This window comes from Saccopteryx leptura, chromosome 1 (assembly GCF_036850995.1).
Source record: "Saccopteryx leptura isolate mSacLep1 chromosome 1, mSacLep1_pri_phased_curated, whole genome shotgun sequence".
Taxonomy (NCBI): domain Eukaryota; kingdom Metazoa; phylum Chordata; class Mammalia; order Chiroptera; family Emballonuridae; genus Saccopteryx; species Saccopteryx leptura.
This window is the reverse complement of record NC_089503.1, coordinates 324,348,218-324,372,990: the sequence shown is the minus strand read 5'-3', so window position 1 is coordinate 324,372,990 and position 24,773 is coordinate 324,348,218. Positions and strand designations below refer to the sequence as shown.

General features: G+C 36.8%; 1 protein-coding gene and 1 non-coding gene across 2 annotated transcripts in view; one reads left to right on the top strand and one right to left on the bottom strand.

Moving 5' to 3' along the window:
* The window catches only part of ASCC3 (activating signal cointegrator 1 complex subunit 3), a 351,207-nt gene that overhangs the window by 214,316 nt on the left and 112,118 nt on the right, over nucleotides 1–24,773 (bottom strand). Inside the window, exons 11-13 of the mRNA XM_066358816.1 lie at nucleotides 13,748–13,912; nucleotides 5,404–5,580; nucleotides 720–791 (exon numbers count right to left, since the gene is read on the bottom strand). Of these exons, the coding sequence (XP_066214913.1) occupies nucleotides 720–791; nucleotides 5,404–5,580; nucleotides 13,748–13,912 (414 nt within the window). The remainder of the gene's footprint in view (nucleotides 1–719; nucleotides 792–5,403; nucleotides 5,581–13,747; nucleotides 13,913–24,773) is intronic.
* Nucleotides 12,927–13,002, top strand: TRNAS-GGA (transfer RNA serine (anticodon GGA)). The gene has a single exon. It is a non-coding gene; the product is annotated as a tRNA-Ser (tRNA).

Sequence of the window (24,773 nt, the reverse complement as noted above, 5' to 3'; positions counted from 1 at the left end):
ATACTGAATTTATCCTGCTCTTTTACAAACATTGGTGGCTATATAGGACATTTCTTTCTTTTAGAATTTTCTGTGAAATGCTATCAAAAGTTTCTCTGGATAACATTTTAGTATCATCAGACATTCACTAAAAATAAATCTCACAAGGCAATCTAGAATAGAGGTTGGCAACTGTAGCCTGCAAGTCACCTGCAGTTTGTTGTTTATCTTTGTAAATAAAGCTTTATTGAAACACAGTCAAGTCCAATTGTTCATATACTGCCTGAGGCTGCTTTCACGCTACAACAGCAGCATTGAGTAGTAGCTGTGACAGAAAATATAAGGTCTGCACAGCCAAACTTTTTACTACCTGGCTCTTTTTACAGAAAAAGTCTGCACATTCCTGAACCAGAATAAATAGTTGGTATTCGAAACTATTTTTTTAATCAAAAATAATATGGTCTTTTACACTTCTTTATTTGTACATGATGTACATGATAAGCAATGCAAACCACAATGCATTTTTCTAATGAGGATCAAAGAATAACACTGATATAAAATAAATGAAAATAAGAGATAAGACAGACACAATGGTTAGTGAAGACTTTACACTCACAAAACATTAAGAAATAAAACCTGAGTTACTAACTCAGAATTCAAAAAAATTTTTCTTAAGAGAATAAAAATTAATAATTTTATTCATTAAATATTGTCTAAAAACATAGTAAAATAAAGTATACCTGGTATCCAGCCTTTACTTGCTTCAAAACACTTTCATAGCATACTTCATCCATGTTATTCAATTGTTGCACCTGTAAGTGTTTAAACATAAAATATATCAAATAAAGCAACTATAAACTTTATAACTACAAACAATCTGTTAATTACAGTGCATCTTTGTTTATTTTCAGACTAGCTAGAATGAAGAAATAGCAAATGCAATTCCAATATCTAACATTAAAGAGCCCAACAGAAACATACAGAATGTAGTTAAAAAAATACAAATAAAACACAAAGTACAATTATTTTCAGAGTATTAACTTTCTAAGAGTGCCAAGTTTTTTTTAAGAAAATGATTATAAGGAAAATATACTATTTATAAATATTTTAGAATAATTTTATAGTCATTTTCCCTATGTTTCTCAGATAAGCTCATACTTCAGAATGTTTTTTATTTCATTTTATAAACTATAGAGTTTTCTTGTGTAATTCTCAAAATCACCAGAACACTACCAATAGGAATGTCATGGTATATAAAACTGAAATCTAAAGAAACATACTGTGTCTGTAATGTATATTTCAACAGGTAGATAGTTTGCTATAGAAACATATTTCTGATTAATTGGAAGTTTAATATCAAATTCATGAATTAAAAAAGAATTTTATTTTCTCTGTTAATGATGAAAAAGTTTCAATAAAGGACGTGTTTAACTCAAAGCAGTATGCATAAGATACAGTCTGTATCTCTTAACATAACATTTACTAAGAGTTTGGAAGGGATGAAAATGGTACATATATCTAAAATGACTATGATTTAGATTTTTTGATTTAATAATGTAAACACTTTAGCATTCTGAAATTCATATTTAATACTGACTAAGGTGGTTGAGATAATCACAAAATAATTTATTTCCTGATTAAAAAAAACAACTCCAAATAAAACTGTTAATAATTTTTTAGCATATTTTAGGTTGAGTACTGGCCAAAGTTATTATGTATTTCAAATGAAACCTGTCATACCCACCATTTTTCCACGTTATCCAATAAAAATTGAACCACATCATGAGTTTCTAAATGAAAACTCTATACAAATGTTTTTTTAGAGGAAATGACAAGTTAACAACTGGTTAGAAAATATATTAAACAACAGACACTCTGGGGAAATACCTAATGGTTATCAACTGTATACTACAGCTGAGTATAAAAATAATACATTTTAATAAGACAATCTATATTTATAATATATATATAATTATTTTACTGTTTATACTATATAAGACACGTAATATTTAAAAAAAAAATTGCCATATTTCTAAACCTTCAAAATAATTACGATGGTTCATCATCTAACAGCATTCATTTTATGATTATAACACTAACATACCATGGTAAAAATGGTTTGAATTTAAGAAGCTTTAAGTGATTTTCCAATTTTTATGATGAAATTAAAGAAAATAAGGTTTAAGTTGGTTGACAAACATGTGAAATTCTTCCCTTCTATTTCTCTCAATGATAACCATCTTCTATAATTAAATGATAAAACTGAAAGAACACTAGCTATCAAGAAACAGCTCTACATCTGCCCTGATGATACATTAAAATTAAATAAATATATATTAAGGTATAATTGGGAAAAATCAGTAATACTAAAAAACACTTGAGTAATTAATGAAGGTAAAATATGCATATGGTGACTATCACCATATCATAAACTACCTTTATGTGCATAAGTCAGAAATGTGAAATGTCTCCCTGCAATTCTAAAGATATTAACTTACTTTATGCAATGCTGATGAAATGGAGCAACTGTTGTAGTAACAGTTGATTCTAATCTTTTTTAGCTGAGTGTTTTATTTATATTAATGTACATTAAAAATTTCCCTAGTTGTTGATCAGGTGGTAGTGCAGTGGATAGAGCGTCGGACTGGGATGTGGAGGACCCAGGTTCGAGACCCCTAGATTACCAGCTTGAGCACAGGCTCATCTGGTTTGAGCAAAGCTCACCAGCTTGGACCCAAGGTCGCTTGCTCAAGCAAGGTGTTACTTGGTCTGTTGAAGGCTCATGGTCAGGGCACATATGAGAAAGCAATCAATGAACAACTAAGGTGTCGCAACAAAAAACTGCTGATTGATGCTTCTCATCTCTCTCCATTCCTGTTTGACTGTCCCTATCTATCCTTCTCTCTGAGTCTCTCTCTGTCTGTTTTTTAAAAAAAGTCCCTAGTTTAAGAATAGAATTGTTTTAAAATAATATAATATATTAATGACCAAGAAAAACACAGTAACACATGATTCTGTTTTTTATAAAGAGGTTATATGGCCTGAGAACATTCTCCTGAAGATATTTCTTCTATAGAAAAAAAGTTAAACAGAACATATATAAATTTAGTGCAAAGTAAAGTATGCCTTCATAACATTTTAAAATAAAAAGTCCAAAACAAGCACCTTAATCATGCAAGTGGTACTTGGTTATACTATTAACAAACTAGATAAACATTTTAATGTATTATAAAAATATTTCAGAAATGCTACTTACATATTTGTATATGTAAGTACACAAAAATTCGAGGATATTTCAAAATGAATATGATAAAAGAAAGCAGCACTTGATTATTTTTTTATTAAACAAGAACATCAGGAAAGCAAACAAGTCAAAGAAAGTTGATTATGCAAATGAGATGCAAACTCAATTATCATGATTGAGTAGCAAGTAACATATTGGTGGGGGTAAACAGAAGCATGTCAAACTGAAGGAGACTGCCACATATTTAGTAGGGTGTATGGTCACCCAAGACTGCAAAAAAGACAGCAATGGGGCACACACAGGATCAGATTGTCCAGCAGTTCTTGTGGGATCCTCTGCTATTTTTGCTCCAGAGTAACTTCCAGCTCAAGAAGTGTTGTGGGAGGCATTGGACGGTTTGCCAGACGTCTTCTCAGTGCATCCCAAGCATGTTCAATGGGATTCAGGTCTGGTGAATATGAAGGCCAGTCTATGTATTAGACTCCTGCCTCCTGAAGCATGTTGTTGACGAGATGCGCATAGTGAAGCCTTGCATTATCGTCCATGAAAAGAAAGTTGTTTCCAACTGCTCCAGCATAGGGTACCACTATAGGGTGCAGGACCTCATCTCGATATCTAACAGCAGTCAGCAATCTGTTTCTGATGACGTAGAGGTTGGTATGACCACCAATGCTGATGCCAGCCCACACCATGGTTCTACCACCACCGAAGGAGTACCTTTCTCGTATGAAACATGGATTCTCCAATGTTCCTCATTCACACCAGATTAGGAAACAATGATTGTTAGGCTACAGACTGAATCACGACCCATCAGAGAAGAGGACAGCTGACCACTCATCACGGGTCCAATGACCATGCTCATCAGACCATCTTCTATGAGTTCTATGATACTCAGCAGATAACAGAATGCATACCATTGGTCACCGGGCATGCAGTCCAACACGAGGGAGCCGATTTTGTATGGTCTGGGTGCATATCTGTCGTCTAGTGGAAGCAAGAAACTGTCCCGGCAATTCTGTTGCATTACTGCGCCTGTTCCTTCTTGCCAATTAGGTCAAGTAGTGGTCATTTCTTGCTGTTGTGGCAGATGGGCGACCCTGCCCTCGTGTTCTTCATACTGTGTGGGTCTCTTGGAAGTGATTCCACAGTCTGCTAATCATGCTTTGGAATGTTCCAAGTGCTGTTGCCACTGTCATCTGTGTTTGACCAGATTCAAGATGTCCTATGGCTCTCCAGGCTTCGTATTCAGGCAAATCATGTTGCAGGGGCATTGCAAGGGCTGGGAAATTGCAGGGTGTGCACTTTCAAGATCAGGGAACGTGCAGATACTCCAGTACTTTCAGCCTTTTGTATAGTGCATTTTCACCATGAAATAAAAGTTGATTTTGCATCTCATTTGTATAATCAAGTACCTTTCTTTGACTTGTCATTTGCTTTTTTGATGTTCTTCTTTAATAAAAAAGAAATGCTTCTTCTTTTTCTTTTTTTTTTAGAGAGGAGAGGGAGACAGAGAGAGAGAAAGGAGAGACAGAGAGAGAAGAGGGGGGAGGAGCTGGAAGCATCAACTCCCATATGTGCCTTGACCAGGCAAGCCCAGGGTTTTGAACCGGCAACCTCAGCATTTCCAGGTCAACGCTTTATCCACTACGCCACCACAGGTCAGGCAAAAGAAATGCTTCTTTTTTTTAATTGCCTCATATTCATTTTGAAATATCCTCTAATTTTTGTGAGCAGTGTATAATTAATATAGTAATTATAAAACATTATAAGTTAAATAAAGCACCTCCTTTAATAGTTGCTATCATAAAATTATTTTTCAATTACATTTATTTTAGATTAATAATATACCAAATAGGTATTACTGGTTTAATAAGTCATGTTATTTCACACTGCCCTTCAATTATATTAAAATAACTTTTTGAAATGTACATTCTTATACATAACTTGTATTTTTAGTTCAGAATACAAAATACACATTGATAACAGCAATGCCAAACTATTAGTGAAGCAACATTACTCTACTTACTACATCTAGTTGATAAATTGCTTGACTTTGTCTCAGATGATGTATCTGTAATGCTACTGAAATGGTCTTTTGAATTCTCTAATCCCAAATAAATATTACACATCAACAGAAATATTTTAAGAAAAAAAGTATAATTATTAAAATTAGTATTTACCTTATTTGGACTTTTAACCCCCAGGAATGTCTGTCCAAGAGGAACTGGTCGAAAACGGCCATCAAAGTAGAAAAGGCCAATGTAGGGGTTGACATGTAAAAACGTAGCGACATCGAGGTAGTTGGGTAAAGTTGCAGAGAGTCCCAGAATCCTTATCATACTCTGTGTGGATTCAACCTATATAGATTATTTTAATTAATGTATGAGGTAGATTCAACATATCTGGATTTTTATCACGTTCAAAATTAGTTTTAGTAAAGTAAAAAACATTCACAATAAAACAAGATCCCCCAAGAAATATAGAATAATAACACATAACCTAAAAGACAGGTAATATGAAAAAAAACTGGCCTAACCTGGCATTTGGAATAATATAAAATAACTGAAAAAGTAAGTTTGGTAGATTTCCTGAACTGGAAAAATCCTCTTAGTTAAATGTTTTCTTCTTTTTTCCTAAAAATGCATCAAGGTTGCAAAAACAGTAAATTCCACAAGCTAAAAATAATCTAGGCCATGTTCTCTGATGACAATGTTATATACCTAGACAAATAAATCAAGAGATGGCCAAAAATTTTTATTCACTTGATAATTAAAATATATTATTATGATTGCATGATGCCACAATCAACATTTCATAGCAGTTTTCTGAAGAAGGTTCTATTAAGTTTGCTCAATCAAGAAGACTTACTGGGCAAAAGCAAGTAGCCCAATGTGAGTAATATGAATACTTTCAGACTCATCCATCCATCAACACTGGCTTGGGACCTAAGCTTTAATCAACCAGGATACAGTACTGAATTAAGACTCAGATTTTCATATACAGATAGATATGAATGAAAATTAAAGCACAAATACAGACACAACATTTCATCATGAATTTGTTTTTACTAAAGTAATCTTATAGATATCAGCAAAACCCAAACCAATACCAACCAAAACTAAAGAACTCTAAGAAGATCACATTCATTATTTAAGAAATCTCCTTTATATGTTGTGATAAGGATCATTTATAGGGATTAGAATGATGATTTTTAATTATGCAACAGTTCTAAGTACTACTGGTGGTGATTTCTAGGGAAATAAAGCTGCTTTTTGGTTCAAAAATCATTACAACAAAGTTATTAAATATATTTTAAGTTCTTTTAAAATACATGATTCTCTATAAACACCAGAGATACTTTTCTGCTAAAAATCCATTTTTTAAAAAACTGTATTTTTTAATCTTAAAATATAACCCTATCATTCAAAATGGAGAAAGGTTGATACTTTGTTTTAAATAGAAATAATTTGGAACTTTTTATCCTAAGCCAAATTTCAAAGCTCTATACACTATACAGATTCACCTAAAACTAATAATTGTTAAAAACTATTTTGCAGCTTTCTCTTTATCATTAGCCCCAAAACTGGGCAGTAATTTTTATGTTTTCCCTTACATAAAATCTAAGTTTGAATAAGCTCCCTACTCACAACTGAAAGCAGTCAAAAAGACAATATTAATTCAATATTGTTAAATACAACAGATTTGGCCTTCTCTTTTCCAAATTTCAATCATGCCAAGTGTTCTGTGAATTTAGTCCCTAATACCACCATGCAACTCAGAACCAGAACAGAATCTACCCTGCATTAAAATAGCTCTCCGTGGAGTTTTAGTTACCAATGATGACTTGCTAAGCAAAACACTGCCATCTACTGGGATAATATGGTAATCACAAGGAACAAATAAAACAGGTACTTTGCTATTTAATAATAGTTTTAAGCACTGTGTTAGTTCTTTGGAAATATGTGAAGAATCACACAGACCCTTCTACCAAGAAGGAGATTAAAAACTATCTAGTAGGGGATACAGATGAAGGTTGTGTTAATTATAGTGGGTTGTGAAATTATAAGGAAGACTGATAAGTGCTAAAAATGTACCAAGAAAGGGACTATAAAGGACATCAGAAAAGGCGAAATTCATTGAATGGTGAATTACATAGACGTAATGTTTGGCAGATTCAGAAGAATAGTAAGTTTTCAACAGATGGATGTGTAGAACAACAGAGTTATATAATTTTGCATTTATAGCCCTGATCTCATAACCAAAAATATATTCTTATTTAAGTACGACTAGTTTTATCTCTGAAAAAGGAACAGTAGTAATGGAAAGGAAGTGGAGAAAAAACAGTTTTGCGTGGCTAGAACTTATAGTAGCTAAACAATATAGAAGATAAAATTAGATGAGGGATTCAATAGTCTTTAATATCCAGCTAAGGAATTTGAATCTTTTTTTTAAGGTAATAAATAGCAAATCATAAAAAACTTATGAACATAGTAGTGATAAACTATATAATTGAAATATAATTATAATATGAAGATGCCAATATATAGGACAGCTTTATATCTATATTACAAACTATATGTTGTATATTTTTATATTATATGAATACATACATTTATGTAATTATATTACATATAGCAAATAAGCCAATAATATGATTTTTATATTTATTTTTATATTTACCTGTATATAGATTATATTTATAAATTACAAGTACAAAATACCATTTTAGGCCCTGGCCGGTTGGCTCAGTGGTAGAGCGTCGGCCTGGCGTGCAGGAGTCCCAGGTTCGATTCCCAGCCAGGGCACACAGAAGCGCCCATCTGCTTCTCCACCCCTCCCCCTCTCCTTCCTCTCTGTCTCTCTCTTCCCCTCCCACAGCTGAGGCTCCACTGGAGCAAAGTTGGCCCGGGTGCTAAGGATGGCTCCATGGCCTCTGCGTCAGGCGCTAGAATGGCTCTGGTTGCAACAGAGCAACGCCTCAGATGGGCAGAGCATCGCCCCCTGGTGGGCATGCTGGGTGGATCGCGGTTGGGTGCATGCAGGAGTCTGACTGCCTCCCCATTTCCAACTTCAGAAAAATACAAAAAAAAAATACCATTTTATAAGTGTATATCATTATACACATAAATAATTTACAAAATATTTATAAATTTATGATTGTTTCAAAATAGATATGATACATAATGTTGCATGTGGGTCTGTGTACATACATACAGATCTGTTTTCTTGCTCAAAAACTTGCTCAAACTGGGAATGCTCAAAAAATAAAGATGTCCCGGTCAAAGTCCCTTGTAAACATGCTAACAATGGAGATCTTGGTAAAGGTACTATTGATATTTATTGACCTCTAATGTTCATAGCTGCAGAAAGTCCTTATCTTTGTAATGCTTTTAGTTGATGGACATCGTCTCTCTAGGTGGATCTAAATAAATCTGGATTATAAATTCATGTGGCATATGGTTCCCTGAAAACCATCACTAGACTATGTAAGTACTAGGGTATGAAATCAAAACATCTCATGATCAAAATAGTTATCTTTTGTGTAAATGATACCCTGCATACCTCTTTTGAGATCTCATTTATAAAATATCGGTAAGAGCAGACCCACTGTGGCCTTAAAGGACCTGGAGAGCAGTAATGACAGTTTCTGATTTCTCAAGGTTTTCTTACCTGTGTCTAACAAATACCTGTATTTTTCTGAAGTGAGAAGCGGGAAGTGGGGGCAGATAGACAGATTCCCACATGTGGCCAATAGGGATCCACCCAGCATGCCCACCAGGGGGCGATGCTCGGCCTCTCTGGGGTGTTGCTTTGCTGCAATTAGAGACATTCTAGCACCTGAGGCAGGGGCCGTGGAGCCATCCTCAGCGCCCAGGCCAACTTTGCTCCAATGGAGCCTTGGCTGCGGGAGGGGAAGAGAGAGAGAAAGAGAGAGAGAGAGAGAGAGAAAGGAGAGGGGAAAGGGTAGAGAAGCAGATGGGCACTTCTCCTGTGTGCCCTGCCAGGAATTGAACCCAGGACTTCCACACACCGGGCCAACACTCTACTGCTGAGCCAAGCAGCCAGAGTCACAAATACTTGGATTTTTGAAATTATTCTAAGTTGGACATTAGCAAAAATCTGAATTGTGTGTGTCTTACTTTGAATAGTTCAACCTTTCGTATTATATGTATGTATATCTATAAGTGTGTCTACATACATATTTTATTTTATTTTATTTATTTTTTTGTATTTTTCTGAAGCTGGAAACGGGAGAGACAGTCAGACAGACTCCCGCATGCGCCCGACCGGGATCCACCTGGCACGCCCACCAGGGGCGATGCTCTGCCCACCAGGGGGCGATGCTCTGCTATGTTGCGACCAGAGCCACTCTAGTGCCTGAGGCAGAGGCCACAGAGTCAACCCCAGCACCCGGGCCATCTTTGCTCCAATGGAGCCTCGGCTGTGGGAGGGGAAGAGAGAGATAGAGAGGAAGAAGAGGGGGAGGGGTGGAGAAGCAGATGGGCGCTTCTCCTGTGTGCCCTGGCCGGGAATCGAACCCAGGACTTCTGCATGCCAGGCCGACGCTCTACCACTGAGCCAACCGGCCAGGGCCAGAACATACATATTTTAAATGTATGTGGTAAAGAGTAAACATGCCCTAAAACCTCTAAGCCCAGCTACTACAACTAGTTTTACAGCTTGTGATCACTAAATGAATAAATGATAATATAAATATAGTGTATTTTTCTTTACACAATTGTGCTATATATAGGACAGCTTGTGTTTTTACTGACTAGAACATGGATTTTTTTTTTTTTTTTTGACAGAGACAGAGCGTCAGAGAGAGACAGATAGGGACAGACAGAAACGGAGAGATGAGAAGCATCAATTCTTTGTTGTGGCTCTTTAGTTGTTCATTGATTGTTTTCTCATATGTACCTTGACTGGGGGACTACAGCAGAGTGAGTGACCCCTTGCTCCAACCAGCAACCTTGGGCTTCAAGCCAGTGACCTTTGGGCTCAAGCCAGTGACCCTGGAATCATGTGTATAATCCCACGCTCAAACCAGAGACCCCGAGCTCAAGCTGGTGAGTTTGCGCTCAAGCCGGATGAGCTTGTGCTTAAGCCGGATGAGCATGCCCTCAAGCTGGTGACCTCAGGGTTTCAAACCTGGGTCCTCCGCATTCCAGTCCGATGCTATATCTACTGCGCCACCACTAGGTCATGGATATCTTTTAAGCCTAGTTCATATAGCTCTATCTTATTTCTTTTAAAGGTCACAAGTAGCATTTTATTATATATGAATGTAATATAATTTATCAAACTATTTCTTTTGTTAGATTTTGGGTTGTTTACAACATATTTTACATTAACAAGTAGGCTTCAGTGAATATTCTGAATTGTGTTAATATTCTGTTTGTGCTATTATTTCCATATGTTAGGTTTCTAGAAGTAAAAACACAGACCTGATTTTAGTGGGTGCTTTCAAACTACATTCTTTTTTCTCTTTTGCTAGCCTGATAGAAGAGAAATGTCTCATAGTAATTTGGATTCCTTTTAAGTATATTTTCTATGATTCTCAGTACTTTTATTTCTATTTTAAAATATTTTTTTCTAAACTTTTTTTAAAACATATTTCTTATTAATTTATAAACATCTTTTAAAAACAATGAATGTTTCAGCTTTATTTTATGAACTACAAATAATTTGTTATTGTATCTTACATTTTAACTTTTCTGGAGGAAGGAGTCTTTACTGGTCACAAGTTTTTAATATTTACAGTCAAACGTGCCACATTTATAACGTTTGAAGTTTGCATTTTGCTTAGAAATTCTACACCCAAGGTTATTAAAAATGCTCTTATATTTTTATAAAGCACTAAGAGTTTTGTTTGATATAGTTGAATCATTAATATATACATTAGAATTTTATTGTGATTTGCCAATAAGATTATTTTAATATATTTTAAAATGCAATATAACTCCACAAAGTTTTATACTCCCTTAATATTAAATCCCCGTATCTTGATCTGGATCAGAGATATTAAGAATATAAAATATTAAAAAAACTGATATCTAATTCCTGGGGGAGAAAGACTCTTAAGGAAGGGGGAAAAGTTGAGTGTGACTCCAGAATTTGACTTGAGAACCAAGTGGATTGTGATGTATGTATCAACACTCAGGAGAGATGACAGAGTCTGACTTATTCAGCAAAAGATGTCTATGGAATACCGAAGTAGAAACATACCACTGCATTTGGATACAGCTAGAAGTTAGAAGGGATATTTGGATTATATAAAAAGATTTAGATGACATAGGCACAGAAGTGTGATTTCCCTGGGTACATATTTAGAATTAAAAAGATGACATGCAACAGAGTCTTGGGGAATACAAAATTTCAAGGGTGAGAAGGAACAGCAAAGGAGCCTGGGAAAGAAAAGCTAAGCAAGTTAAAAAAAAAAATAAAAGCAAGTAAAAGAAATCAAAGCAAGTTGGCATCACAGAGCCAGAGGGAAAAATGTTTTAAGACTGAGGAAATGGTAAATAAATCAAATATAAAAATGGGTAGTATTAAATTTTTTTAAAAATAATAAATTGGTTTGAGAACTATCGTTTAGATTTGTTAACTGGCAATCCTGGTAAAAACATTTGATTTTCTTTGTTGGAACAATCAACTGATTGCAGTGGTTTTGAAGTCAGAAGGGAAACAGTGAATACGGATTACTACTTCCAGAAACTAGGTGGTAAAAGGAGCATTATTAAGCAGAAGCTGTTGGAGAGGGGTAGATTTGAGAGGTGGTTTGCTAAAGAATTCACAATTCTTTTAAGCTGATACTATGCTCACTAAGAGGGAGGAGTTAAAGACACAGGAGAAAAGGATCACTACCGGGAGATAAAGGAATGGATGAGGTCCAAGGCAAGGGGCGAAGGGGCCTCTAATTAAAAGACAAGGAATGGAATGATGTATCTAGCTATGGGGAGGGACCTGAGTGTTTTTCTGGATGGGGAGAAAAAGAAGAAGTGCTAACTGAGGACGTTTAAGCATAAAAGTCTCTACTTTCATTCAGGAAAAAGCATTGTTATATAAGGATGAGGCATGACAGGATGGGGAAGAGTGAGGAAGAAGTCTAGAGAAGCCTGGAAACAATCACTGTAGGAAAAAAGAAGAAAAGCTGCTGAGAAGTTACAGGGTAATCCCAACACTCCAGCTGGATTCAGTCCATGAAGTACGCAGCCCCAGGCTCCATCACTGCAGAATCTCTGCTTGTGTTTAGCAGTCTGGTCGGAAGCACAGACATCATTTGATTGATTTATGGTTGAAACTGTGCCAGATAGTCGGGGGATAAGTTAAGATTATTAACAAAAGGAAAACTGGTCCAAGAGTCTATGCTTTTGCAGAGAAAAAATGAAGTCAGGAGAATATGACTTAAAGACAACAACAGTTTTTTTTGAGAGTCAAGAAATCAGAATTCTTGATTAGAGTGAAAAAACTCCTGTTCACTATTATCCATACATGTACAAGTTAATAACAAACATAATTTTAATAATCATTGGTATTCTAAGATATCTTTCCATTTAATTAAAAGAGGAGCTAACAGAAAATAATCACAAGACATTTGTGAATCTATCAATTTTGGTTCAGGCTACCATATTTATGAATAACCACGAAAGTCTAAAACTAGAAACAACATGTATATGTCCCTTTTAAAAAGTAATTATTGGCCCTGGCCGGTTGGCTCAGTGGTAGAGCGTCGGCCTGGAGTGCGGAGGTCCCGGGTTCAATTCCCGGCCAGGGCACACAGGAGAGGCGCCCATCTGCTTCTCCATCCCTCCCCCTCTCCTTCCTCTCTGTCTCTCTCTTCCCCTCCCGCAGCTGAGGCTCCACTGGAGCAAAGATGGCCCGGGCGCTGGGGATGGCTCCTTGGCCTCTGCCCCAGGCGCTAGAGTGGCTCTGGTCACGGCAGAGCGACGCCCTGGAGGGGAAGAGCATCGCCCCCTGGTGGGCAGAGCCTCGCTCCCGGTGGGCGTGCCGGGTGGATCCCGGTCGGGCGCATGCGGGAGTCTATCTGACTGTCTCTCCCGGTTTCTAGCTTCAGAAAAATACAAAAAAAAAAAAGTAATTATTGAGATCACTCACGTTAGGTGATTATATCTCATCTTGTCTAGTATATCAGAAAGATAAAAATTGTCCAGATTTTTTTTCAGGGGGAAGAGTTTGGACATGGAGAGGAAAGAATCAGAAGAAATCTCTAATATTCTCCTATGGCCTATGATATTTTAATACTTCTTAGTCAATATTAGATTTAGCTTTGCAATTTAGGTATAGAAGTTTTCTAGTATTTATTTTGAAGAGACTTCAATAAAATAAGACTTAGAAGATAGGGTACTTTTAAAATGAAAATATAATAGCTAAAGTTTTCTCTATAGTAAAAATAAATTTATCCCCATGAACAATAAAGATTAAAACTTCTTTGAATGCTATATTTAAATTTAAAAAATTACTCATCACTTCAAAATAAGCTTTTAAGCAACTTCTTTTTACCTGTCGTAAAGTACGTGCCACAATGCTTTCTAATACTGGTCCCCTATCTTCATGCAGCAAATGAACTTCATCAAGAATGAGGAGCTTTACAATTTGGGAAAGAGCCACATCCCCAACACTCTTTCTCGTCACTACATCCCATTTTTCTGGTGTGGTCACAAGCATCTGTAAGACAAGAAAAGATCATCAAATTTAAAAGGTAAAAAAGTCACTATTTCAACTTAATGTCATTTAAAAAAGAAATATGATTGGCCACCTATAAACAGATCAAATAAAAAGTGTTAAAAATATACCAGAATGATATCCAGTTTACTGTAGGCAATGGTCACTTCATGAGGACCTTCCAAGTTGTCATATTAAACAGTTATTTAAAACTCCATGAGGTAGTCAGTCATTAAAATACAGGGTGAAGTGTTACAAAACAGACAAGTATTTTTAAAAAGCATCTTACAATATAAAAAACAAATGAAATTATCTTTTAAATCTGCATAGGCTGATAATGGCTTTTATTTTAAAATGGACAAAGAAGTAAAGTGTTAAGTGGAAATAAAAAAGAAACCAAAAATTCACTCTAAGAATGGTCACCCGTTTGTACCTATCCAGATTCAGAGGAATCTTGACTGTTGATACTCAAGTTTTTTAAAAATGTCCTTTAATATCAATTATATATACAGTGCTTTTTATATTATAAATCAATATTCACACTAGAGCAGGGGTCCCCAAACTACGGCCCGCGGGCCGTATGCGGCCCGTGACGGCCTTTTACCCGGCCCCCGTCGCACTTACGGGGATTCAGCTGGTTCCCTGATTCATTTCAATTGTAAGCGCTCTGGCGCTTACAATTGAAATAATGCGCCCGTCGCTATACAGGAACTCTCTTTCCTGTATTGCGCTCGGTGCTCACTGTCCTACCTAGATGATCACGTCGCGACGTTGTAGCGCGCGACGTGCATATCTAGGCCTGACAGACTGAAGACCGAGGCGCCGGGTCCACAGCGCAGCAGCGGCTGCCGCACTAGGTAAGTATATTTTTTATTTATTTTTTAATTGGATTTTAAAAATGGACCTACATTGTGGGCAGAGACCTGAACCTACATGGGAGGCAGAGACCTGGATCTACATGGGGGGCAGAGACCTGGACCTACATGGGAGGCAGAGAACTGGACCTACATGAGGGGCAGAGACCTGGATCTACATGGGGGGGCAGAGACCTGGACCTATATGGGGACAGAGGGCATGGACCTACATAGGGGGCAGAGGGCATGGACCTACATGAGGGGCAGAGGGCATGGACCTACATGGAAGGCAGAAACCTGGATCTACATGAGGGCAGAGACCTGGACCTACATGGGGGGCAGAGGGCATGGACCTACATGGGGGGGGCAGAGGGCATGGACCTACATTGTGGGCAGAAACCTGGACCTACATGGGAGGCAGAGACCTGGACCTACATGAAGGGCAGAGAGCATGGGACCTATATGGAGGGGCAGAGAGCATATATATATTGGTATTTAACTATTATCAATTTGGAATCCCTAGGAAACAATGACGTCAAGAAAGAGAAAAATTGACTCAGAGTGTAGGATATTCAAAGAACAGTGGACTTATGATTACTTTTTCATGCAGTACAAGGAAAGAGCTGTGTGTTTGATATGTCAGAATATAGTGTCTGTGTTCAAAGAGTATAATTTGCGTCGACACTATCAAACTCAACATAAAGATAAATATGATTGTTTGGTTGGAGATGTGAGAAAAGATAAAACTGAAAAATTCATTGTCAACTCAGCAAAATACTTTTGTGAAGCAGAAGCAGCTAAATATTTCATCACTGCGAGCAAGTTTTCAAGTTGCCAAGCTAATAGCGTGCGCTGGCAGACCATTCGTGGAGGGAGAATTTGTTAAAGAGTGCCTTCTTTCTGTTGCCAAAGAGATGTGTCCAGAAAAGGCAGACTTATTTAGTACAGTTAGTCTTTCAGGATCTACAATAACACGAAGGATTGAAGAAATGGGGGACAATTTGCATCAGCATTTGCAAACTCTGCGAGAAAACTTTCTTATTTTTCCTTGGCACTCGACGAGAGCAATGATGTTCGTGATTCTGCACAACTTCTAATTTTTATTCGTGGGATGAATGACAATTTCGAAGTCACAGAAGAGCTTGCTGCACTGCAAAGCATCAAAGAAACAACTACGGGAGAGGATATCTATGAAAAGGTTTCCCAAACTGTGAAGGATTTAGAGCCGGACTGGGCTAAACTATCCAGTGTGACAACTGATGGTGCGCCTAGTATGGTGGGGCCTAAGAAAGGAGTAATTGCTCGCATTAACCTAGAGATGGACAAAATTAACCATTCTCATCCAATAGCCATACAGTGCCTCATCCACCAACAAGCATTATGTAGTAAATCACTGAAGTGGGACTCTGTTATGAAAATTGTGGTACGTTGTGTTAACTTCATTAGAACTAATGCACTAAACCACAGGCAATTTCAGGAATTTCTGTCTGAACTAAATGTGGCCTATGAAGATGTTCTGTACTACACCAAAGTCCGTTGGCTGAGTCGAGGGAGAGTTTTGAGACATTTCTATGACTTCCACAGATTACAGCTTTTATGCTTTCAAAAAACAAAGAAGTACCAGAGCTCAATGATGCAGAATGGAAATGGCACCTCGCCTTTCTGACAGATGTAACAGAGCTACTCAACAGTTTCAATGTGCAACTTCAAGGAAAAGGGAAGCTCATCTGTGATATGCAATCACATGTAAAAGCATTTGAAGTAAAATTAGGCCTCCTTATTAAACAAGTGAAGGAGGAAAATTTCTGCCATCTCCCCTTAACTCAAAATCTGTTAGCGGAAAAACTCTTGATTGCATTCCCAAAAGAAGTATGTGTGGATTCACTGGAAAAGTTGCAAAAGGAGTTCCAATTTAGATTTAAAGAGCTTCATCTCCATGAACAGGACATTCAGCTCTTCCGTAACCCATTTTTTATTGACATTGAAAATGTGGATTCTATTTACCAAATGGAACTGGCTGAACTGCAGAATTGTGACTCTCTGAAAGACGCATTCAAGTCAAACAACTTGCCTAATTTCTATGCCTCTCTCTCATCAGAGACATATCCTAATATCAGGAACCATGCTCTTAAAATGTCAACAATTTTTGGCAGCACTTATGTCTGTGAACAGACATTTTCTAGGATGAAAAATTTAAAATGTCCAACCCGATCTAGACTAACTGATCAACACTTACATCATTTGTTGCGGCTAGCAGTGACAAATATGGAACCGGACATTGACTATCTGATTAGCCAAAAGCAGGCCCATAATTCCTATTGAAATGTTGGTAAGTTTGTTGATTAAAATTTACTTGTTCTTTATTTTAAATATTGTATTTGTTCCTGTTTTGTTTTTTTACTTTAAAATAAGATGTGTGCGGTGTGCATAGAGATTTTCATAGTTTTTTTAGTCCGGCCCTCCAACGGTCTGAGGGCCAGTGAACTGGTCCCCTGTGTAAAAAGTTTGGGGACCCCTGCACTAGAGCATAACTGGCAGATAACAGGGGCCCAAACCGTGCGCCCGTACTGGTCCAGAGCATCCAGAGCAGGAGCAGGCCAGGGATCGAGAACCTCACAGAAGCAGACCAGCGGACATGGAGCTTTGATTACCTAGAGATCTATTTGTTTTTTACTTGTTTTTTACATGTTGAATTGTTTGTGCTCTCTAAAAGCATACTGTAACCGAAAAAAAAATTGACAAGTGTAATAACATCTACTAGAATCACATTACAATAGGAAGTAATCCTGTAAGTGTATAATTCAAAGAACACATGAAGTAACAAATCAAAACCAAAGCTATTCTTAGCCAGTATATTAGATTACAGAGATTGTTGATGATCACAACACAACTGAGCCGTGAAGAGGTTAACTGAGACCGGGGTCGGATTGTTCCATCAACATTTTTGTTACATTACGCCACATCTGTTTTGAAGTCACCCATGAGGATGATAATAATCTTTATTTTTTTTTTTAGATTTCAAATACTAAATAAATCTTAACAAATGTACAATCCAAATTTGTTGATATAAAATATTATCAACATCACTGTTATCAATTTGAATATTTTCTCCCATTCCGTAGTTTGCCTTTTCATTTTGCTGATTGTTTCTTTTGCTATATAGAAGCTTCTGCACTTATTTTTCAATGCACTTGTTTATTACTGGTTTTGTTTCATGTGCTTTTGGTGTCATATCCAAACCATAATCTCCAAGACCAATGTAAAGAACATTTTCCCTATATGACCTTCAGTAGTTTTACAGTTTCGGGTCTTACAACAAGTCTTTATCCATTCTGAGTTGCATGTTATGAATGGAGTAAGACATTTTCAGTCTCCTGCCTAGGTGTGGTAATTACATTAATGTTTTCACTTCAGAAAAATTTATCAAGCTGTTCAATACAATTGTTGCACTATACTGTATATATATTTTATTTCAGCAACAGTAAACTATGTATATACATGCTATCATAATTTATAATGAAAAACAAAAATACATATACAGAAATGTACAAGTAAAATGTGAATAAGAGTTTGCCACAAAAAGGAAAAAAAAAAATTCCAGGCTGTCAGGAATAAAATAAGCAAACATGTTTTTGTGCTTCTAGCATGCATTGTTCTTGTATAATCTCCTGCGTGATCATGTGTACACATGTCTTTCTATGTGTACTGCAAGCATCTTGACAAAGGGACCAAATATGAAATTTTCTATGTTCAAATTCTTCAACCTATTAATTGAAAATACTTTCTTTTTTTAAGTACAGAGGACAGCTTCTAATTTAGGCCAATATCTTTCCACTTATATGTCTCCTCATCAGCCAGAAGCCTGGATAAGCACCAAAAGAAAAAGATAAGGAAGTTCAATATACTTGTGGGAAATCTTTGGCCAAAGAAGACAAATTAGGCACACAATGTATACTGAACAATCCCCGTATTTCCTTAATGTGTTGTTCTCATCGCTCCCTATGTAAAAACAAAATACATTCTTGTCTTTTCATATTTTTCATACCTAGCTCAGTCGATAATGCCTTCTAATTCCAATAAATTAACTCATTATATAGAAAAACAAAGTCCTGAAATTATTATTACTCTCAGCAATGCATTTACAACCTCAGAAACAGATAAATGATCTGATCTCTAAAGATGTTTTTATGCTTAACAAATCCTGTTATATCTCTTAGTTATTCAATTCATATTAATATTATACCATTACATTAACATTTTTAACATTTTAAAAATCATTTTTACTCTTGGTGTAATTTATTCTTTGAGGAAGAAAGAAGGTGAGCAGATTAAGGAAAATGTCTACACAGAACACACAGACACGGAAAACAGTGTGGTGATAACTGGAAAGAAGGGGGTGGTAAGTGGAGTGGGGGCAAAGGGGGGATAAACGAGGAGGGAAGGGGGAGGTAAGTGGAGTGGGGGCAAAGGGGGGATAAATGGGGAGGGAAGGGGGTGGTAAGTGGAGTGGGGGCAAAGGGGGGATAAACGGGGAGGGAAGGGGGTGGTAAGTGGAGTGGGGGCAAAGGGGGGATAAACGGGGAGGGAAGGGGGTGGTAAGTGGAGTGGGGGCAAAGGGGGGATAAACGGGGAGGGAAGGGGGTGGTAAGTGGAGTGGGGGCAAAGGGGGGATAAACGGGGAGGGAAGGGGGTGGTAAGTGGAGTGGGGGCAAAGGGGGGATAAACGGGGAGGGAAGGGGGTGGTAAGTGGAGTGGGGGCAAAAGGGGGATAAACGGGGAGGGAAGGGGGTGGTAAGTGGAGTGGGGGCAAAGGGGGGATAAATGGGGAGGGAAGGGGTGGTAAGTGGAGTGGGGGCAAAGGGGGGATAAACGGGGAGGGAAGGGGGAGGTAAGTGGAGTGGGGGCAAAGGGGGGATAAACGGGGAGGGAAGGGGGTGGTGAGTGGAGTGGGGGCAAAGGGGGGATAAACGGGGAGGGAAGGGGACTTTGCTTTGGGTGCTGGGTGCACGATGCAATGTGCGGATAATGTTTACTGAGTTGTACACTTGACACCTGTACAGTTTTGTGAACCAATGTCACCCTAATAAATTCAATTAAAAATTAAAACTAGATTTAAAATATTAGATAAAAATGTTAAATATAAAGAATACAAAAAATTAAAAATAAAAGTATACTTTCTTGACATTATAGTATTTAAAAATTATTTTGAAATTTTCATATTTAGACTGTAGAAAATTAGAAAAATGTTTAAGCTAATTACATAAATGACTCTTTTATAAACCAGAATAGTAAAAAAAAAGTCATTAAAATCTAAGAGTATATTACCATATTGAATGAAATCTCAGCAGCCATTGATTATGAATCACATTATTTTGAGTGTCACTAGTAAGTTACAAGAAAGGCACTATGAAATTAATTTTTTAAATGTGTCTTACACTTGATGAAATACGAATCATTTAGTTGAAAATGTTAGAATCTATTAACTAAGCTAAAGAGCAATATTCATGAATGCTTGCTTAATATATCTTCTGTGCTGAAAACAGCCTAGAGTTGTTACAAATCACATTCTAATGCTATAGATGTAGACGAGGCAACAGTTGGCAAGATTTAGGAAGTCTATCTTCCTGTTTAGAATATATAATCACATACCTACTCAGCCAACAAGCTTATAAAATTATGTGAATATTTTAACTTAAGATTGAATCTAAATGTCACATGGTTTAGATTCCATAAACATACATATAATTACAGTTATATTAACCTCTGCTCTACACATGTCAGTTCTGATGGTTGGCAACAGCCCCTGTAATGGAATCTGACAGCTTGCAGATTATACCTGCCCCTTAGGACACTACAACAAATCAGTTAGTTCCAAGTACTTCCTTTTCTACATTTTTTTTTAAAGTATCTTCTCTTTACTTTTTTTTTAAAAGATTTTATTTATTCATTATAGGGGGGGAGAGAGGGAGAGAGAGAGAGAGAGAGAGAGAGAGAGAGAGAGAGAGAGAGAGAGAGAGAGAGAGAAAGAAAGAGAGAGAAGGGGGGAGGAGCAGGAAGCATCAACTCCCATATGTGCCTTGACCAGGCAAGCCCAGGGTTTTGAACCGGCAACCTCAGCATTTCCAGGTTGACGCTTTATCCACTGCGCTACCACAGGTCAGGCCCTTTTCTACATTTTTTTATGTTCCTTCCTCTCCCATCAAGTCACATGCATGAGTGTGCACTTACACACATAAAGCACAAAGTCCTCTGAAGTACCCAGTTACATTTATTTCAAGATGACAGCCTTTAATTATAAAATGAAAATATAAAAATTAATTAGGAGATCTTCAAACATAGAAGTATTCTTCCTACATATTCTTCGTTGAAAAGTTATGATATGGTCAAGGTAAAGCAGAAATAATGTAATCTTGGTATTTCCATGTTTTAAAAAATTCTGTACTATTTTTAGCTAAAAATTTCATAAGTACTATTATGTAAAAAAAACAAAGTATAATTCAATAAAACATTCTAAAACTTCTGAAGGAAGAGAGCATGGACTTCTGGGAGTAGAAGATAAAATGTTCCTATAATGTGCAATTCAAAATTGAACATTTAGCCTGACCAGGCGGTGGCGCAGAGGATAGAGCGTCGGACTGGGGATGCGGAGGAACCAGGTTCAAGACCCCGAGGTCGCAAGCTTGAGCACGGGCTCATCTGGTTTGAGCAAGGCTCACCAGCTTAGACTCAAGGTCACTGGCTCGAGCAAGGGGTTACTCGATCTGCAAAGCACATACGAGAAAGCAATCAATGAACAACTAAGGTGTTGCAACAAAAAACTGATGAACTGATGATTGATACTTCTTATCTCTCTCCGTTCCTGTCTGTCCCTATCTATCCCTCTCTCTGACTCTCTCTCTGTCTCTGTAAAAAAAAAAAAAATTGAACATTTAAGAAAATACTTTCTAGACCACATGTGTTTACAGCTAGAGTAGAATTTTCCTTACAGTTCTTTCTGTTGATTTAAAACACTTTCAATAACCCCAGAATATACACACTGAAGTCTAGTGTCATTGACATAAGCTTGTCAAGAATATAGTCCTTTAGTTTTACCCTAAAATTTAACTAATACAATAGAGAAAAATACAAAAATTTTTTATACTGCAATGTGTGTAAGTCATAAAGACCTTGCTCTCATTCTAACAGCTTGTCCATAATAACTGAGGAATTTGCTGCACTAAAGGCTGGTAGAGCAAGGATCTGAGACCACTCAAAAGTATTCCTCTCCTTCTCACTCAAAAACAAGTTCTTGCCATGTGAATAATCTGTGGCAGAAATTTGACCTGTGGAAAGGTAATATAAAAACACATTGTGCAGAAACCTTGGCTGGTTGGCTCAGTGGCAGAATGTCGGCCTGGCGTGCAGGAGTCCCGGGTTCGATTCCCGGCCAGGGCACACAGGAGAAGCGCCCATCTGCTTCTCCACCCTTCCCCCTCTTCTTCCTCTCTGTCTCTCTCTTCCCCTCCCGCAGCCAAGGCTCCACTGGTGCAAAGTTTGCCCAGGCGCTGAGGATGGCTCTGTGGCTTCTGCCTCAGGCGCTAGAGTGGCTCTGGTCGCAACAGAGTGACGCCCCTGATGGGCAGAGCATTGCCCCCTGGTGGGCGTGCCGGGTGGATCCCAGTCGGGCGCATGCGGGAGTCTGTCTGACTGTCTCTCCGTTTCTGGCTTTGGAAAAATACAAACAAAACAAAACAAAACAAAACAAAAACACATTGTGCAGAAAATTCCCCATGTATAAGACATTTTATTTCTCTTTACTAACTTCCTTGATCACAACTGCAAAATTACAAATATTAAGAAATACTCAATACAACTATAAGTTAATTCTTTGAGAAAATTTTTCTAACTTTATTTGATAATATAATGGAAGAAAATAAAAATTGGGTTAGCTTCATCATCTTTTCCAGGTCATTAGCTGCCAACACTTCTATTTATGTGACAAAATCCTTTATACAGGTTCAACCCCAACATTTGTAGGATAATGGTTAAGATGTACAAAATAGCCTGACCAGGTGGTGGCGCAGTGACTAGAGCGTCAGACTGGGATGTGGAGGACCCAGGTTTGAGACCTCGAGGTCGCCAGCTTGAGCGTGGGCTCATCCGGTTTGAGCAAAGCTCACCAGCTTGGACCCAAGGTTGCCGGCTGGAGCAAGGGGTTTCTCGGTCTACTGAAGGCCTATGGTCAAGGCACATATGAGAAAGCAATCAATGCAACTAAGGTGTCGCAACAAAAAACTGCTGATTGTTGCTTCTCATCTCTCTCCATTCCTGTCTGTCCCTATCTATCCCTCTCTCTGGCTCTGTAAAAAAAAAAATTAATTAAAAAAAGATGTACAAAATACAATAAAAAACAAGATATAAAAGAATACTAGAAAAAATACTAAAAGCTGAGACCTATTATTTATTGACAATAATTAAAATAAGAAATTTAAATATTAGATAGCCTTTGAAAACCAAAGAAAATATTCATTTTAAGAAATCTGCAATTACAAAAGACCCTAGAGATAATTTACCTTTTATTATCTAATACATGTCATAATCCTGACAAAAATAAGTAGTTTTTCAAAACGATACTAACATTTATGGTTAGTGATTTCCTACCTTACAACTTGGTGGCAGGTTTTTTTTTCCTGAAATTTAATAACTAGAATACTCAGAATGACTATCATAGATGTCCCTGACAGTTTATTTTTATTTCCTTATTTAAAAGCAGTAGTTTATATATAGGAGAGTACTTTTTACTCAAAGCACTTTAATGTACTTTATGAGTAGCTTTTAAACCTTGCAAAAGTAAAAATAATCAATAACACTAAGAATTCCATGCTTAAGATAATTTATAGCTTACCAATAAAAGTAATGAGATATTATTCAAATCAGAACTCTTATAACTTCTTTTTTAAAATACATACTTTTTAAAATTTTTATTTAATGATTTTACAGAGTTAAGGGAGAGACAAAGAGAGCAAAAGAGACAAACATCAATTTGCTGTCACACTTAGCTCTGCACTCATATGTGCCCTGACCATGGACTGAGCCCACAACCTTGGCATACTGGGATGATGCTCTAGCCAACTGAACTAGCTTGCAAGGGCCTCATTACTTCGTAATGGTATGCCTTCAATGAAGAAAAGTTATCTTGGCAGATAATTTTTACATTTCATCAAAGGTTTTTACAGGTGGCAGCCTTCTAACTTCAAATGTATAAACACATGGTTAAGTGTATTAAAACTAATCACTGTTCTTAAGAGATCAACAACTTTCACATTTTAGGTTCTATTCCCATTGTTTAGCTATCTCTCCTAATAAAAGGAAGTTTAAAATTTTATTTTGGTTATTAGTTGCTTAATTATAGGAAATAAAAAATACAAGCAAAAAAATAAGAAAAAGCAAACTGTTTAGAATTACAAAAGACTGAAAAATCATTACTGCCACCAGTCATACTAATTATGCTTATGTAGTCAATAGAAAATTTAAGCTTAAACAGTAAAAAATCACCTTTGTTTTATAAAAGAATGTTTTTTTATTCTGTTTCTGAAATAAGCACTATTAAAAACAAATCCCAAAACCAAACAAAGAAGACAACTAGGGAATTAAGAAGCAACATTATAACAAATGGAATACCACACTGATTTCTAAACTAAATCAATATATCAGAATATTTATATTTTATCACTAAGAGTAGGTCTTCCAACTTGTTCAAAAACTTAACTACTTAAGTAGCTTAATGAATAGTGATTTCAAATGATTAGCAATCTTCACTTAGTTATGAAACAGATATATAGTATTTTAATGAGCTAGATAAATGATTTCATACGGAATGTTCCGAATGTCCTAATACATGGCAGAAGTTCAGATCTTTACAAAATGCTAAATTGAAACAAATCCTTTTGTGCTGATAAAAATCAACATTGTGCATCATTTTCACTTCCTCTTAGTTTTTTATATTCCCTGTTTTATTAAGTGGCTTAAGT